Below are 19,037 nucleotides of genomic sequence, written 5' to 3'. Positions count from 1 at the left end.
ATGTACTGTATGCATGTAGTGAGTAATATTTACAGCTACCTTTATGACAGCACTACTAACAGGCTTTGTCTAATCTTGGGAAGGATTAGCTTGGTTAAAAGAACATTCACCCAGCAAATGGATGAAAAATATTATACTGCAATCATAGGCAGATCAGTGACAGAAATTAGTGAATTCAAAGCCTGATACTCAAACTGCCAGATTCTATTTGCTGTAAAAGTTGATTATGTGCCAAAACCAGATAAAAAAAATAAATTAACTATCTCTGATGCATTTCTGATAAGACTGGTGCTTCAGGGTTCATTTCTACTTTCTAGAAAGCCTGTGATGCGCACAACACTAACGAACTGTGGTTATTCAAACCCAATATGTTGTCTGCTGAAATCTCTCCACGCGTTTACGCATATCAGATGTGCAATAATTAACAATTGACAAGAGAAGGCAATTGCCAGTGCTGCTTCTAAACGACTTTTCGCAAACTGTCTTACAATTGGGCTAATTAAATCCCCAAACTGAGGTAGAGCTGTTAATATGTTCATGACTAAACGTTAATCTTAGGCTGCATTTGATTACTTAGAACTGTCTCGCAGCGTATGGATTCATAATCTGCAGAAGAAGACTAGAAATCACAGGATCTTTCTGATCCTGTCATAATTAATCGGCAGCATCATCTTTTTTACTCTCACACCATACTAAACTTCGCTTTTGAGAGGGGTTTCTCCTGTTACCGCATATACAATATGAATAATGATTACGTGTAACGGTGAGTGTAAAACCAGACGCCGTGTTTGGAATACATTGGCCTGACTTTTTTTCTTGGCAGGGGACGGGGGGTAGTAGTGGTGATTAATCTTGAGGTCAATCCATTCCATGTGAGGGCTTGGGATCCACTCCTGGTTTTGCAGCAGTGGTGTTCGGTTTACCTCTTAGCCTCCCTCTCTCCTGCATTGCTGTACAAGCAGATGTTCTGCTACTGAAAAATCAGTTCATGCGAGATCGCGGTCGAAGGAGGTAGCAGACTGTTTCGCAAGCGAAGCAATAGAGAAGAAAAAAAAAAGGCAGGCTGCTGCCTCTGCCCCTGAACGGAACACGCTTGCAGACTCACGCAACGCACAGCCGCTGCACTGAGAAATTCCAGCGACAGCGTTCTGCACCACACCTGTGTCGCGCTGTTCTTGAGCAGAGAGGACCCAGAACGGAGATATCCATGGACAGGAAGGTGGACTCGGGTGTTTGCTACAAGTGCACATTCACGGGCTGCTGAAGGGAGAAAATAAGAACTGCTTCGTCGGCTAACGACACAGACGCGCGAGTTTCTCCGCTGTTTCTTAAACCACCAGCTTTATCCAAACTTGAACGGACAGGTGCTGAATATCATGTTGTTGCTTCTGGGTCCCTTTGTCTGCTGGAGGTCCGGTCTGATGTTGGTTGGAAGCTTGCTGCTGTTTGCCGGATTTACCTACAGTGGTAAGTTGTAGATTTAATTCTCGTTAACTCGATCCACATATTCTGGCTTCTGTTAAGTGTGGCATTAATTAGATGAAACGGGTCGATTAAGGGGGAGGCTGCGTTGTTTTGTACTTGTGTGTTATTGCTAGTCTTCTTCCATTCCCCTTAATAAAATGACAGTTTAGTATTAGAACTATGACTAGTTAATAATAACAGCAATAATAACATCATAGATCACGATTTTGTTAGTGCTTTGGAAGAAACTCAAAGCGCTGGTATTATTCGTACACGCACACTTTTAACATATTGAATCGAGAACGTTTTTAATTAAGGTTGCACGTTTAAATACGCGAGTCAGTATATTAAAATGACTCATTTGACAGTCGTGACAAATTGGATCTCCGCACCCCTAAGGTAATAATTCCGTGAAGTGAGGTTTTTACAATCTTTAAGAGTGAGAACAGTGGTGCCGCTGGTGTCTAGGTGTGATGATTGGGCTGTTAAGCAGAAGTACGTGAAAATTAAATTTGTTGTGCCTTCTTGAGCAATGGTGCGAAACTTAAGAGCACTACGTAAGAATTGTGTAGTTATTTATGTGTCTTTGACGTGCACAAGTGTCAAAAGAGATACCTGCGCTATACCTAAACTGCGTGCAGCACGGATTTTACGTCCGGAAGATTTAAGGTGGTTTCTTAATATTGACGTGCTGCATATAGCTCATAAACATATGTACAGTATATACGATTGTTAACTGGCATGTTTTGTTTAACATATGGGCTAGGCATTGAATCAAATTGTGAAAGATCTGTAAACCAGACTGAGTTTGGGCTGCGAAGACTACAGCGCTGCGCCTTTCCTTCTGTGTTTTAAGGATCTGTCGACGGGGAATGAAGAAACGCAGAGCTCAGAGGGGGTACTATCTTTCTCTCTCTCTCTCTGATGTAAATGACTCGGGCTTTATTTGCATTATTATGTCAAGTTTACAGAGTAACTTTTTTGTTGCTGATGGGCGGTTATCGACGTAACAAAAGAGTTACGTTTTACGGGAGCTAGCTTCCGAGCCTGATCTGTTGTTCCAGCTTGATGCTTCAGAGTCGCGGCTGTGTGGAAGTGATGCAGTACAGGAAAAGAGAAAGTAGCGGCCGGGATAGTTTTGGATTCGCCGAGAGCTTCGTGAAACGAAAAGGATCGCTCTCTTGTATTCATGCTAATGTGCGTCTGCTATCCGAGCAGCTCAGCACTAAAAACAGCACCCGTGATGAGGTTAATGGTGCTTGGTGCTGTGAATTTAACCGGTTACTGCCACTTCCTCGAATATTCTAAATCAATGCAGTGTCCTTAATCAGTGCAGTAATCTCAACCGAGTTTTTGTGAAAACTTCCCTCCCCAAAGCATCGTACATCATGAGAGTTCATATCAAAAGTTCCGCTGTGTTTGATCGATGTGCAGTGTTTGTGTGGTCAGAGTTAAGAGGAGCGTTTTAGAAACCAAATCAAGTGATGTTTATGTGTGTTTAACGTGGTGGTGTAGAGAACATCTCTGAACACCAAATAACGTTTTAAGTGCCAGCCTAGTCTTGCAAACCATCCTACTGCTAAAATGAGACTTCTGCAGCAGAAGTTTTTTAAAATGAGAAAGTCTTTTTTTTATCTTTGGAAGCCTAGAATGCCTGTAACATCAGCAAAACGCTGCAAGTCTCGCAGCTAATGTATTTAGTGTCTTCCTTGAAAGCATACATTTGCATTCAGAAGTCAGCCCAAGACATGTTATGCAATTACAAGATGCACAGAGCTCTGACAGTTGCTTATGATCTTTTTCCAGAAGTACAAAGTGGCTTAGAGAGTCTTCTGTTCATCTCTGGTGGGTTCAAGAATGCTTCAAGCTCATGCTTCATGTGTGGTGCTGCTGGCTGTTAAGGTTCCAGATGTGACCTGCCATTCTAGCACATCTGCAGTTGCCTTTAATAGCTGTTACCTTTCCATCACTTAAAGCCTCCAATTCTTAGATATAGAATCCCAGACAATTAGTTGGCTTTTCTTGTGAGTGAAGCAACATCTTTTTGTTTCACAGAAACCAAGCAAGAAAGCCTTGATAGGAACAAAAACCCATAAGGACAAAAGTTGGCTGTTTTCCTTCTTAAAGTATGAAACAAGCACAAGCAAACATGCTAAGCTAAATCAGGGGTATACTACCATTTCTGGACAATACGGGGATTGGGAAAATTCAAAACAAAAAGGAAACAATGGAATAAAATGGATCAATGAGTAGTATTATAATACTTTCATTTGTAGCTGGAAGTGAGGGCTTTTTTTGATTTAATCTTGCACAACTATGCAATCCTTTCACGTTCGTGTTAATCACCATGGATATTGGCAGATTTCAACAATGATAAGCCACCGTGCTGTGAAAATGTGATAATTCAGGCGTCTGAATCATTTCTTGCCTCTCTAGTAATCTGAAATTCAGTGGGAAAGTCGTATTTTTAAGAGCAATAACAGGACCTCAGAAGGTTGCTTCCAAAAGTTCCTAAAACAATAAGACGCACAGTAATTGTTCTTGATTTTTTTTAAGTCACAAAAATAAGCAGTTGTTGCTTTAGTGTATATCACCTGCAATGCAAACCTGCTTCTGAATGAAATTTCCACATAATTAGTGGGACAAACAGAACAAATCTGGTATTAAAAATATCTCAGATGTTTCACAATCATCCGTGGTACAGTACATGCAGACCACTACAGAGTCAACTGTGGGAGACCAGTGGCTAATATCCTATTAAATGTGTGGGATTATTCCCTCTCATTTGCATTGTGCTTGATTTCCAAATGTTTGTTGTACCATGGACAGAGTGCTGACTTGTTTAAGTCGGGTAATTGGTGCTCTTGCCCCCAGGACACTTAAGTACATGAGATGATGAATCCGAATGGGCTTTTCTGCTGCATTAATTAGTGAATAATTATGAATAAATTAAAATAAAATAAACAATCATGCTCCAGGGACATCATATTTCACACTAACTAAACAAGAGTTGCCCCTTTCCATCACTGGCATTCTTAGGTTTGCTGCACTTTATCTCAATACCAATTAAGATGTAAAAAAATACAAATTTATTCTGGGGGAAAAATATCTGATCTCCTGAAAATTAGAAGGCCAATAAGCTATCGCATCCTGTACTATTATAAGAGTTAGTGGCACCTCTTTTCAGTAAAATATCAATAAAGTCCTGGTTACAACATCTTCATATTTCTGTATGCTAGAAATGACAGATATAATAATAAATGAATTTAAGACCATCCATGTTCGGGTTTCCAAAGAGCATGATTGGTAATACTGTACATGTTCCATCAGTATTGCTGTGTAAAGGAAATGAATGAACCCATGGATAACTCTGGACAGATAAGCTCTGCAATGTAATATATCTATAGTGATTAAAACTGTTCTTCTGGTACTAAAGTTACTGTTTTTCTTGTTTAAGCATCAGGGATAGGACCTTTTATACAGGAACAGTACTGGGTCTGCATTAAAGAGTTTGTTACCTATAATTCTCTGTGTCCCTGATTTGTGTGTTAACACCACTGACTTTAGATGTTTTAAGTGGAGCTGATAAATATTTCACCCCTTAACTCTGTAAATCACTGCACCTGATTATAATGAATTATCAATATAAAACTTGATTTAACAACTTTAATGTTTGTGTTCACAAAAACACAAGTGCCTTTAGAAATTATTACCTTTTATTTTCAAAATCCCTTCAATGCAGCCTTTCCCAAATATCTGAATACCTATGTTGCTACTCGGCCTTAAACCATTTCTCTAAATGGACTGAATGCTTGGGGTTATGGAATTTTAAATTAAATTGTGTTATACAGTTTTCAATTAATTTTCAAATGAAATTTTCTACCAAAATACCAACCTGTGGATTGTTATGGTTGATTTGTCAAGTAGTGGAATCACTGAAAAGGTGGAAATATTCAAATTACACCTTCCAAAGCACAGACAAGGAATGCAGCAGAACCTGAAATTGGATTGTAAAGTGATTCTGGTACTGTTTGTTTTCAACCCTGTGTTGGGATTAATATATGAAACCAAGACGGAGATGAATATATCCATAGATCCATAGTTGTGGAGGAATTATAGCTTTTCATTTTTGTTAAGTGTTTTGTTTTTGTTTTAGGGGGAAAAAAATACATTTCTTAAAGAGATTTAAATGCTGTGCCAGAAGTGATGTCTTGCCATTGTAAATCTGGAAGGAGATATTAGACTTTGATTTATTGGAGTGAGTCCATGGTGCATATTTAACTGAGAGAATTGTTTAAAGGACTGTGATGCTGTCCCTATAGTAGCCTAAAAGCTTGCATAGTCTTAGAAGCGTCTTGGAGAATTTGGCTGTTGTAGCTGTTGTTTTTATTAAATGGCACTGTGATGTTGCAGACACAGGGTAAGAAATTGGAATGAGCTATTTATTTGTGGATCTGTTTTTATTTGTGCTAATGGAATAATCAGGAAAGAATCCTTTTTTCTGATGTGAATGTTTATATTTAATGTACTTTTCTTTCATTTGCACATTAAAATGCTGCCGAAATTGTTTTAACATTGTGAGAAGAATTTGGTCAAAGTAAATCTACCTTTTAGCAAAATAAAGTATTGAGCGTAAAAAAAGAGTGAGGAAATGGACAGTGTGTCATGAAAAGCGATATTTACAGTTATTTAATTTTCCGAGATGGGATAAAGCAGCAATATCCAAGGTTAAAATGTTGTTTCAGAATGTTGTTTTTCTTAAGATCATACGTTAAAGAGAGAAAGGGAATGAGTAAATACTGTAGGAAGTTAAGATTCACATGATTTATTAAAAAGGAAATTTGTCTCCCTTTGTCTCCCTCTTAAGAGAATTTAATAATCATTTTTTTTATCCCTTAGCTAATATGTAGCAAATTATTTTCATGTATTTGCTGGGCAAGGTCTTTCACATGGAGATGGTAATTTAACAAAAAAAAGTCTGATTTCATTCTTCATGGTAGTGAGCAATGAATTCAAATGATGCATGTGGAGAGAACATTTTTGCACTCAGGGAGAAGAGTTTAACATAAAATTATTTCTTCCTTATACCCCTGGTAGCAACTCGGTGGATTAGCATGATGTAGTGAAGAATCCGTGAGGAGGGGGAAAATTATACACCAGAAAAAAAAAATTTGAACACAATTAGTCCTCTGGAGGTCAAGCACTGAATTAGGATTTTTTGTGTTTCTATAATGCAAACCTACCAGGCATTTTTGAAACAAGTGGGCTTGCCTTTGTCCTTTATGCTTCAAAAACTCATTTTGACTTAATTTTGCTGTTTCTGTCCAACTGTGTACGAAGAATTTGTTTTCTTTTAGTGGGTGAGAGTAGTGGAGAAATATATTTTTTTTCTTGTTCATTTTAGTTTTGAGGTTTTGATTTACATGTACACAAATGATCTACAAAAATACCAGTAAGTTCAAAGTCTGCAAAATTCCACTTTTTATAATATACAGTATAATAAAGAACTATTACACATTTCTTAAAAAAGCTAAATTGTCAGTATTCTCAGACCTCTCTGGAGCTGAAAGACAGGTAGATTTAAAAAAAATCATGTGGCTTGATCATATGAAAATGTATTCTAAATTAATAAATTTATACTTTGACAGTTATTGGTCCTTTGCATTTATGAATAGCCTTTGGAAACATGTAATTTTAATTACTAAATAAAATATGTATGAAAAGGTGTGGTGTCATAAAGCTGAACGTCAAAACTCGCAGTCTATTATTTTAAGTGCAATTGAACGTCAAATAGCATTTATAAGGATATTGATCACCATGTACAGAATGTGCCCTTTTGCTAAAACATTAATATTTCCATGGTGTTGTGTTTTTGTTTGGAAGGTCCTTTGATTTAAGGTTTGGCTTCAGATGGTTTAAGATCTATTTCCCTTATTGCTAATCTTGCTCCTCATCCTACTAATGTATTTATATAGTCTTTACATAACTTTAATAAGTAGGGCACACATGCTGTTTGTGGTTAAAACGCAAGTTGATCACTGTACGCTGTATCAAGGTGCAACACATTACTCAGTGCTAGTATTCCAGTTACTGGGGAATTTGCACACAGAAAAATATTCCCTTACCTTTGAAATGCGCATACATTACACTGCTATTATAGAAATGGTTTTGAGATGTGTGCCTGTAAGTTTTGGGAAATTGGGACTCATATCCTCCCTCCAGTCTGATGCTTCATTCAGTGGACATGTGTGTTGCTGTTATCAAAAGAAACAAAAAACCAACAAACAGCTATGATTCTTAAAAGATATCATTAAATCTCTTGAGTACCAGCGCATTCTCCTCGTCAGGGTAAGCTGACATGATGGATTCCTGGACCTCTGATGTTGGATGATGTCTTTGTGGGCACAACGGTGTTCGGAGAGGGAGTGCCCTGTTTTAGGCTGGTGTTTTAGTCAAAAGGATGAATGTCTGTTTGGTGGGTAAAATCAGTAATGAAAAGTTTTTCGGAGCTGCTTCTGACATCGAGATTAAAGCCTCTTCTTCTGCTCTGTAAAAGAGCTTGCCTCTTGAGGTGAGGGATGGATGACTGATAATTCACACGAGATTGGATGATCCTGTTTTTGGTTCGAGACGAGTATTTGTTCTTTTCATCCATTTCAAATTTTTTGGACTATGTACAGTAGGTGAGGTGAGGCACGAGTAAAAGAACAAAGCACTGCAAATCAGAATTCCTAAAAGGAAAGTCTAGACTGTCCCTTTTCCAAGGTGTTTTATATAAAAATATTTCAATTATAAAATTAATTTAAATTGCATCATGTGTCACTGATTTGTTTTTTTTTATTGTTAGACTACACTTAAAGAGGATATAGAAGACATCTATCTTACTAACAGCCCTGCTTTTCATTCATCATTCAGGAACTGCTTCACTGCATATCGCTGTTGGTAATGAATCATGATGCACATCATGTAATGAAATTTCATAATCCATAGCTGCATGATAAATTGTCTCACCTTTAACTGACAAAAATAACTTGTACATTTGTACAATAGAGATTTTCTTGGGAGGAGAACCTAAGCAGACCTCAATGGGAACTGTTCCAACCATTCTGCTTCCTCGATAAGCGAATATCCAGATACACAGACTGAAAATTGCAGTATCTACATTTATAGCAAGAAAGCATTTTTTTTCCTGCAAAGCACACGACAACGTCACAAAGATAATAAATCTATGCCCCATAGCTTGGCTTCCAAAAAACGCGCTGAAATAAGTTGACCTTTTGCAAGGATGGCTGTGTTGTTTGCACCACTCACTAATATAACTCCTTGTTTTCTTTCATTAAGGTTTTGTTCAGTTTTTGTTGTCTGCAACAATTCAAGCTGCCGATCACATTGAGTGACGTGTCTTGAAATTCTCCATTAAAATGGCTCGGAATGCTGGCCAGAGTCTGACAGTCTGACATGCATTAGTTTAGGGCACTAGTGTAGCTGTTCATTTCTTTTCAAAGGAGTGATTTGTAATATTTATATAGGCTAGGTGTTTGAGCATTCACCACATTTGCCTTGGAAGCTCTGTCCTCGTTCTGGGCCAGAATAAAGGGCTACTCCTAAAAGAATTTAATGATTGTTTTTTTTTTTGTATATGCTGTGGTCTCTTAGTGCTTTTCTGCCTTCATTTAGTCTAACTCGCTTGGTGTGTGCCTGTGCACATCCGTAAAGGCATTACTGTTTCATTTGTGAAGAAACCCAATGCTGTTTGAAACCAAAAAATATCAAATGAACAAAGTCGTACATCTTGGATTGAAAAGAGATTTGTTTGAATGGATTTCACTTGAAGGGACAGTACTAGCAAGCATTTTACAAGGTTTTTATCCTCCACAGCCCTAGCTCATATAAAAAAAAGCTTGCGTTCTTAATATACACTTCAAGGAAGAGCTTTGAATATGTTTTGACCTAAAAGAGTTGTCTTTGTTTCTCAGTTTGACTGACGGAAAAACTAAACAGATTGTGTGTCCAAGCACATTTAGACAATTTTATTGTAAAGTCTATTCATTTTCTTGAGGTACGCATAAAAGTTCAGGGACCTGCAGGTTACAACAAGGGGTTCGGAAAGGCCTGGAAACAGGAGAGAATAAACTGTGACCCCTAAAACTGTGTCAGAATATACAGACAACTGGTTTAACTTGTCTCTTCGTATCTAATCCTGAAGGATTCACTGTTATTGAGAGAGTTGGAGGCAATATCCCAGATCTCCTGTGAAGTCCAATCAAGTAAACTGTAAAAGACTGTAGTTTTTTCATCTCTGTATTTATCTCTATTCAAAAAACACATACAGTATAATATTTCTAGTTTTCACTCCACTACAAGCAAAGGCAGGGCTTGATCCTCAGGCTGTTTTGCTGAAGCAGGGCTGCAGTAGTGTCCTAATACAGACTGGGGAACAAGGTTACATTTCTGAAGCACTGTATGTAACTTACAAGGGAAAGCAGTGGTGCTTAGATGATAAGTAGGTACTGTACATGTGCTGTAGTTTCACTTTTGTTGGCACGTCAGATGATTAAAAGCTGTGTTGGCATGTAGGTATGCTAAGTAAGGTCCATAAGGAAATTGTGTGCTAAATAAGATGTTTACTACTGAAACGATGACAGTCTTAATGCATTGCTCCAGTATGTTTTGTTTTTGGTTGATTATACACCTTCCTGTTCCCATCATTTGGCAAGGGGAAAAAATGAAAAATAATTGCTACAGAAGACAGATACACCCCGTTTTAAAAATCACATTCCACGAGTGGTTAGTAAATGTCATGTGTGGAGGTAAATTATTGCCAATTTCCTGAATTTCCTTCAGCTCACAGATATAAATTCTGTGCCCCAGAATTGCCATTTCATGCCTCAGAATGAACCTTTTGTGCATAAAATGATCACCTCATCTCATGAAATGATTTCCCCCAGACAAAATAAACTCTTTGTGTCATGAAATGAGAATTTTGTACCTCAAAATGAGCATTTCACCCACAAAATTAGTTTTTAGCTTTGAGCTCTATCTTTGCATTTTGCCTAGAAATGACAGTTACACAAGAATTCTTTAATAGAAAATATTTACATGATCTAATGTAATGCAGTTCTTCCTTTCAGATCAGAATCTTGAGGCTGCAGACAATTCGTGTTCCTTCCTTAAATATAACATTAAAATAATTAGTTGTATTACTAATTTTCATCCCTTGTAAAACTATTTATATCTTTAGAAACATTGTCTAATTTACCTCGAAAGATTCATTAAAAGAATGAAGCACAGTTATAACGGACCCAGTTTAAATGCTGCTTTTAATGAAAAGTATACATTTCTTTTTAATAGATTGTAAGTGAAGTTTTTCTAGTTTGAACAGCAGTATTCCTTTCATGAAATTTATAGAGACTGGAAAAGGGATCAGTTTTCAAATGACAATTAAAACATCTTAAAGCTTGCACAACACACACGAGGGTGCAGTATATCCACTACCTGAACAGCTGTCTCAGCACATCTACTGTAAGGCCCTCTGCTTGTTTTTATGATGTGTGGGGAGCTCACTCGCTCTCTGATGATCAATAGCTCTCACCTGAGTGTTTAAGTGTTTAATTGGCCATCAGTCAGTGACTGGGAGATGCTTATACACCCGGTGGTATTCAATCATGGCTCATTACAGAAGTCTCCTGGGTAGTGGATAAAGCCTTGCTAATACAGATTTCGGGGGCATACATTCTGTATTGAAAATGCGACAGGGCATCAAGGGTCAGAAAAAGGATATATACATAACATGGAAATCTATCAGGATTTACTGTACTTCTTTACTTGTCTGGCAGACAGGTCCAAGTGTTCCCAGTACTTACCACCAGGGGGCAGCAGGCTGTATTTAAAGCTGGAGCTTCTCTGGAAATTGCCAACTGTAAACTTGAGCACTAGCGTTCTTTTCAAATCCGCAGCAGAAGACGCACGGCCAGATCCGAGAGAGATTTGCAGCAGACACCCTGTGATCATAAGAAAAAAAAACACGTAAGCATAAATTCAGACCTCAAAAAGATACTGCAGTCATATGCTAATCATCCTGATGAGACTATCAAATCTTTTTTTTATTTCAGCAAGAAAAACAGAAATGGTGTTAATCAATTTACTGCAGTTGACTTCAAAAGAAGCATTTTTTTTTAATTTCGTTATGCTATTTATGCATTATTTAAGATTAAATTAAGTTTTCTTTTCCTTAAAGCAAGTCTTTACATACACGGAAGTCTATACTTAAAAAAATAAAAAAGCAGGAGTATATTATATGACAGAATGGTTGTACAAAGATTTTATATTCAAATTACTAATTTTTCAAACCCGCCGGTATATCCTTGATAGAATCTTGTGCTTCAGATACCTCTGATGTGAGAGCCTGAAGTGAGAAGGTACCTCCAGTTAGAAACCTGGAAATATTATGAAGTGTAAAAAGACATCCTTCAGTAACCTACAGTCTTGTGGTGATGCCTTTACATGAAATAAGTATGAATAAAAATGAGCCTTCTCTGATGTGAATATATATTGACACTCAAGAGCCTTCTGACAAAGTTCTGCAGCTTCTTCTTTGAGTGTCTTAATAGAAGACAGATTTTCTCTGTATGACTGATCTTTATTTTTATGGGGAAAACCATCACCAAGCAATTCGCTGAGTAGCTGTATCGGGTAGCAGCCTGTTAGAGTGTTCTTTGAAAGGTGTGTGAGTGGCTCTCTTAAACTGAGCATCCTCACCTCTCAACTCAGTTTTAAATTAAATGTCACCCCTGGCTTGTTTGATTTGACAGGTGACTTTAAGGTGGGAGTTTATGAAAAGACAGCCCTGGTTACACTGAGGTGGGAGAGAAGGTGGACTCTGTAGTGAAGTGAAGGGATGTAACTTCAGCTGTTCTCAGCCCTTTACAGTAGGGCTAAGGAAAGAATTGTGAGTCTGTGTTGTAAAGGTTCAGGGAGCTTTCGGCTGGCTCAGTGGGGAAGAGGATCACTCACCCAACTCAGGTGAGCAAACAACCTGAACCCGCAGGACCCAGATCATCTTATTTCTGTACAGCTGCGGCTGTCGCTCATAAAACTCCAGATATTGAAATACTGTCCTTTGTTTTCACCCGGTATTGTTGCAATTTAATTAATACGAGCAGCATTATACCCTGTGACCTTTGTGAAAGCAAAGACGGGCAGAATACAATCTCTCACTTCATTCATTTTCATTCCATGTTATATTATGTATTGCTTCCAGTCAATCCGCATTGAAAGTATATATATCCATGTGTATGAATATACAGATCTAGAGATAATCACATAAGGTGATGCGTAATGAACTTTGAAATACTACTGCTATTGGTACGTAGTTATCGGCTGGCTTAATACAAGGATTCTGTTTATCTAAGGGTAGCTACTATATAGAACAAGACAAAGAATGTTTACATTGGTTAAGTCCGAGCTGCTGTTATTTTCCAAGGTTAAGGGTGCAGAAAATTTCAACTGTACTGTATGTGCTTCAGTGTTATTAATATTAATCATAGTGTGATCCTCTCTTACTCGCACCAGGACCAATTCTACTGGAGCCAATTAACCTGCCAGTATGTCTGAGGACTGTGGGAGGAAACTAGAGCACCTGGAGGAAGCCTACACAAACACGGGGAGGAAACACAAACTCCATGCAGACAGCACCCCAGGAATTGAACCCAGGGAAATGCTAACTATGGTGCCGCCATGCCACCTGCTCCCCTGCCCCCTGTAGTTTTGAAAGTTAAAATTATTGTAAATTTGCCAATTGTGCGTTCTGAGCAGTGCACACTGTACACATTTTGAAACTCCAGTGTTAAAGCAAGGGTTTGGCAACACTGTAATTCCACTGTAATGCCGATGAAACTCGAATTTGTTCGGAGTTTCCCTCCTCGTGGAGTATCTTCCCCTCTGCAAAGCTGAAGCTTGGCTTCCTCAGGATCTCTGTAATGGGGAAATGAGTCTTTGCCTGTTCCATGACACAGCAGAGAGGAAACCTTGGCTCTTTCAGGCCATTGTAAGCATTAACATCCCTTACAAGACTTCAGTCCAGCTCGTGCTTTAAACACTTGATTCACCTTCACCTAAACAGTTTAAGAGTAGCAGGAATAAAGTCTTGGAATGGAATGGGAGAACCGTGACTCCTTTGTGGTTCTGTTGGATATGAGCAAAGAAGCATACAGTTTTTTTTGTTTTCAGAGACTTCACTACCTATTTCATTTTTGAATGATCCAGATGTTCACGTGCGAGAGGGCTTATATAAGCCTTGTATCCTGTGTTCCCTCTAAACTGCACAAGTGCATGACCTTGAATGCCAAAACGTTCTAAGCTGTGGAACAATTTAGGAAGCAACAACTTTGCTTCACAATGGATCGTACTGGTAAATAGAGCTGAGCAGTTCACAAAAGATTGGTGAGCAAATTATTTCAGTAAATCAAACCAATCAATCTGTGATTCCCCAGATGACTCGATCAGTTGATTTATTATGCCTTTCAGTTCAGTGAGACGAATCGAGCATCGAACCAACACAGGAAACGATTCATTCTCAAAGCTCAGAAATACTTAGGGAGAAACTTGGAAGACAGAGTCGAATGCAATATCGTAAATCTGAAGCAATTGGAAATCGCCACACTCAATAAAAACACAAATAGCCCTTGTATTAATGAGGTGTGTGTATTTGAGGGCTGTGTATGAAGAAATGATTTTAGCTATTTATTTCAGATGGCTGTATTGATTGAATGTTCCAAAACATCCTGAATTACCTCAAACTGATAATAAACACTGGATATACCTTCTACAAGGGGGATGCATACTTTTATATTATTATAAAAATTCTGGAATGCATACATTATGATGTCTTAAAGTTATAAATGCAAATATTCCCTTGAGTAGTTAAATAACAAAATGTAATGTCATGTTTTTTAGTTTTCCTTTATCATTCCACTGTTAAAGCTTTAGAAAATAACCTTGATTTGATGTTTTCAGAAATTATTCATATTATGTTTTCTTTTAGTTTTACATCATTAATTTATGACCCTGCACCTTTGATATTTGTTTATAAATAAATCAAATTTGATGTCCATGTGCTTGGAAGGTACTTTGTTTTGCTGCTTTTCACCCTGCAAAAGACAACTGCACACAACAATCTGGCCGAGCTGTCAGAACTGTCTATGCTTTATTTGATATTTCTCTAGGATTTTCACAAAAATGTACTTTGTTTCCAGAACTATGTCTTCCTATGTCGAATAAGAAAAACTACCCAGACTTCCCATTTTACATTATACCTTCTTATTTTCCATTTAACTTTATAAAAGATTGAACCTCATTTCAGTAATTATTTCTCTAAATATAGTATTCAGTCAAGCTGTATTTGGCCTAAATCTGCTAATGAGCCACTATAAAGCAATTAATGTGTTTTGTTACAATCCAAATGCAAGATAAATGTAGGATTCAAGTAAACGATACTGCATTTAACTGGATTTAATTGTTCAGATTAATTTAAAATGTTGTTACGGAATTTTAAATCAAATAAAATCAAGTAAGAAGAGAATCAGACTCTCGGGTATTGTACTTCTGGATAGGTTGTGGGCATGACCAAGTTTAACACACCCTCACATTGCTTGGAGAATTGACGTTTGTGCTCGTGTAACACTAGCTTGCTTGTTATTTAAAACAATTAGGGGGACATTGATTGACAGGCCCTTGAGAATCATGCCTAACATGATCAAAGTCTTTTGCAACACTCCACTGATCTGGACCTGTGTACCCAGATATGATTTTGTAGTGTTTTGAGTGAGTAGTATACTTTATGACAGCACAAACAAAGAAGGAAGGGAGGGCTTGACTTGTACCGTTGAGTGATGAACATATTTGGCTATATGTACAAGAGGGAATAAAGTTCTTCAAATCAAGCGTTTATGGAGTTCTACAGCTGCGTTAGAAAAAATGTTTTAAATGTTACTCCCACACAATTAATCAAGACAGGATTGTTTCCTTAATCCATGCATATATTAGGATCAGCTCACACAGGGAGTAATGTATGTAGACTACTTCACAGCAATATTTTTTTCTTCAGACAAGCTGAACAAACTGCACATGGAAACTAAACAATAGTCTTTCATGCAACCATACGTATTAAATGTGTTTGTTTATTCCATAAGATAGGATGGTTGATCTTTGATTTACAGTTTCTGAAATATACTTAAGAATATGAGAAAGGCCATTTGGCCTTTTCTTTTTTGAATACTTGTAGTGGCCCATGGTGTAGTCTTCTCTATTTCAGACAAAAATAATTCAGTGCTTTTAGCCTGACAGTATAGAACAGTTCAGAATTATATATCTTCTCTTGATTGATCCCAGCACAATAATCTTTGCAATGAGATTATACTTGTGTAATTAAAACTATGCTATTTTAACATTAAATCACATTATTTAATTATACACTTGGATATACTGTATATATGCTAACATTTTACTTTTTTTATTGCTTCCCCACATTGTCTAGAAGATTAAAACAATGTGTCAACATAAACTCCTACATCTTTGTCATAGGTGGCTTCTTCAAGCTGTTCCCTGTTTTATAATTGTAGTTGTAAGATGTTTTTGCTTCCTCTTCAATAAAACCAAGAAGGAAAGCTAAACAAGGCCAAGCCTATGATTCTGAAATTAAAAACTTTTCATTTGTGTATTGATAATTATAATGTGTACTTTAACAGTGTAAAAATATAAATCTTAGAACAAAATATGAACTCATTACAATCCCTTGAAAGTTTTACAAGGTATCTCAGGTTGTGAAACGTTTTTTTAAAGCAATATACTTAGAAGGCCATGGAATAATCCTAAAATGATAAAACATGATCGTAAAACATAAGCTTTCAAGGGGAACACACTAGACACTTTTATGAAATTTTAAAGCAAGTTGTTTTATCATGCTTTTCTCATAGTTCCAATTTTTGGTGTGTATCTGTGTGGTTTATATATAGTGTCCATATTTTTGTCTTTATTAGTATTGTTCACACAATGGCTATTAGTATTTTGACATTTTCAATGTGGATATAATGCTGTGTTTTAGAGATAGTTTGTAGTGTGGAATTTATAGCGGACAAAAAAACAGAAGACTTTATGGGTGAGCATAAATAGGACATCATCACTTTTATATTGCAAATTTCAAGGGAGGATCATCTCAAAGTGCTTTACAGATAATCAATTAAAAAATGCAACACCGTAAAGTAACAGTCCCACACTACAGTGCTGCACAAGCTCAGCATTGTCACTACCACAGGGAAAGCATCAAATGAACCAATAGGGTTCACAAAAAAGCAGTCCTGTTGATCACAGGTCAGTCTTTTCCTATACGTGTTCTCAATTCTGGTTTTAATATGAAGGTTTAAATCTGAAAATGGTTCAAGACCTGAATGAAGGGTTTAATTAATTTGATTACAGTAATGTGGTTAGAATTAAGATATTAACTGATAGCCAGAAACTAAAGAGATGAATGAATGGGAGCTCGTTTGTATTTCCAAAATTGTCAAATCAGATTTCTTTAAAGAAATATCTATATCATAAATGCTCTCCATTACATTATACAAAATTATACTGCATTATTTAGATATCTAAAAATCTAAAAATCTGTATTAAGTCTTGGTGATAACAATATTATTATAATAACTATTTTCATGTTTCTACATGTTAACAAAAAATGAAATATTTAAATTATACTGAAATTTATGAAGATAACTATTTACCACCATAATCACACTTAAAGTGATTCAATAATTAACACATAGGAGTCATAACTCTTCATTAAAAAAATATTGGTGATCATTTCTAGTTTCATTCTTTTGTATTTTAAAAATATACAAAGAAGTGGTCTATCGAGTGCAAAAACTAAACCAGCATTTTAGGCACCCCTGGCTCTAAATCTGAATTCAGAAATATGAAAAAGGATCAAATCGTTCTCTGAAGTGTGGCTGGTGGAGCTGTTGTAAGATCAATTCAAGTATTCATTTGAAGATTAAGAAATTAAATTGGAGGCTTTCAAAAACTCATCGCTTTGTATGCTGAGGTTGCAAAATCATTGTGCAAGTTTGTTTGTAAAAAAAAAAAGCCACTTTGTCCCTCATTCATCTTCAAAGCCACACACTCCCTATTCTGATGAATAAGAGGAAGAGATTTGTTCCAGTGTTTCAGCCAAAAGGATTTCACAGAGAGATGAAAATTTAAGACCAGCCATACATAACAAAAAGGGCACTGCCTCCTTTATTGGATAATCAGGACAGGATCCCCAATGGGCTAGAATTTGCCTCAGAACGTCTCGGTGTTCCTTTAACATGCATGTCTTACCTCTCAGATTCCATTACCTTAATCAATAGCTTACATTAAAAGGAACCAGCTGTCTTCAGACATTAAATAAAGATGTCTGAGAAAGGCAGGAAAAGTGTTCTTTTGTTTCCTTGTTCCACTGTTATGTTAGCAGTAAGTAACATTAAAAAGAGTGAGCATGTAGTCTCGATCCATCCCGATACACAGGTTTGTGGAGCAAGGTTCTTAAGGTGATGCTGTACTGGATAATTGTTTGTTTTTGTGCAATTTAATGTAGCAACATTCTTTTTTTCCTCCTTTTATGTGTAATTTACAATGAGCTCCAAATCTCCAATTAAATTGCTTAAAGCACAGATATTTGGGAAATGTTTTCGTCTTACTTAATCTGTCCATCCTGGCACATCCTTATATACTGTATTTCCAGTTAACTTCCCTGTATTTTATGCGTTATTATCCAAGCTGGCGTGTTTTGCAGTTGTGGGGTCCTTTCGTAACTCGACTCGATGGCGAATGTCAGGCGAAGCTGCTATGAAAGTACAACGCTCTAAAGACGGCACAGAGAGCTTCTGCTCTGGCCCTTATCGCGCAATTAGCAATCATCTTTGAATGTGGAGAACAATGACGAGCACTGGGAGCCAGAGTCGTGACCGGGAGCACTAGAGCTCTGAGCCAAGACAAACACATCTTCAGGCTGTGCTCCCCGGCCCGCGCACAATCGCCGGTTGTCAAAACCCATCAACGTCTGCTGTTAACTAATGACATCTACACGTTGTTCAGAAGGTGGAAAGGTTGATTAAAGAGATCAAATATTACCCCCCCCCCCCCTCCTACCTCAATTCCTGTTCCATTAGGCCTGGGGCTTCATGTCTCTTTTGAGACAGAGGTGTAGACGCAGGTTAACTTAGGCGAAGGAAAATAGTCTACGTTTCCAGTTGGCTCCATTCACACACACACCCACAAGGCACTGTACGCTTTCTCTCATTCTGCCCCATAAGGGTCATAACACACAAAAATGCTTATATAGGCACACATGTAGAAATGCCTGTTTCTGCTCGGAGCTACTTTGTCATTACTCTGAATGAGCAAGGATGAACAAATACCGTTCGCTCCTTATTTCAAGATTGAAATAGTGTCAGACCACTGTTTCGCATTTTTATGAATACGTTTCTCTGTAACTGTGTATAGTACCTTAATAAAGTAGACTCAAACATACACTTAAAACT

At 37.3% G+C, this 19,037-nt stretch overlaps 1 protein-coding gene across 2 annotated transcripts in view; it reads left to right on the top strand.

Moving 5' to 3' along the window:
- Positions 1–836: 836 nt before the first annotated feature.
- The window catches only part of unc5a (unc-5 netrin receptor A), a 194,511-nt gene continuing 176,310 nt past the window's right edge, over positions 837–19,037 (top strand). For both annotated transcript variants that reach the window (XM_015350036.2, XM_015350034.2), the window contains exon 1: positions 837–1,467. In XM_015350036.2, the coding sequence (XP_015205522.1) occupies positions 1,377–1,467 (91 nt within the window). In that variant the 5' untranslated portion in view covers positions 837–1,376. The remainder of the gene's footprint in view (positions 1,468–19,037) is intronic.

This window comes from Lepisosteus oculatus, chromosome 11 (assembly GCF_040954835.1).
Source record: "Lepisosteus oculatus isolate fLepOcu1 chromosome 11, fLepOcu1.hap2, whole genome shotgun sequence".
Taxonomy (NCBI): Eukaryota; Metazoa; Chordata; class Actinopteri; order Semionotiformes; family Lepisosteidae; genus Lepisosteus; species Lepisosteus oculatus.
This window is presented reverse-complemented; position numbering and strand designations above follow the sequence as displayed.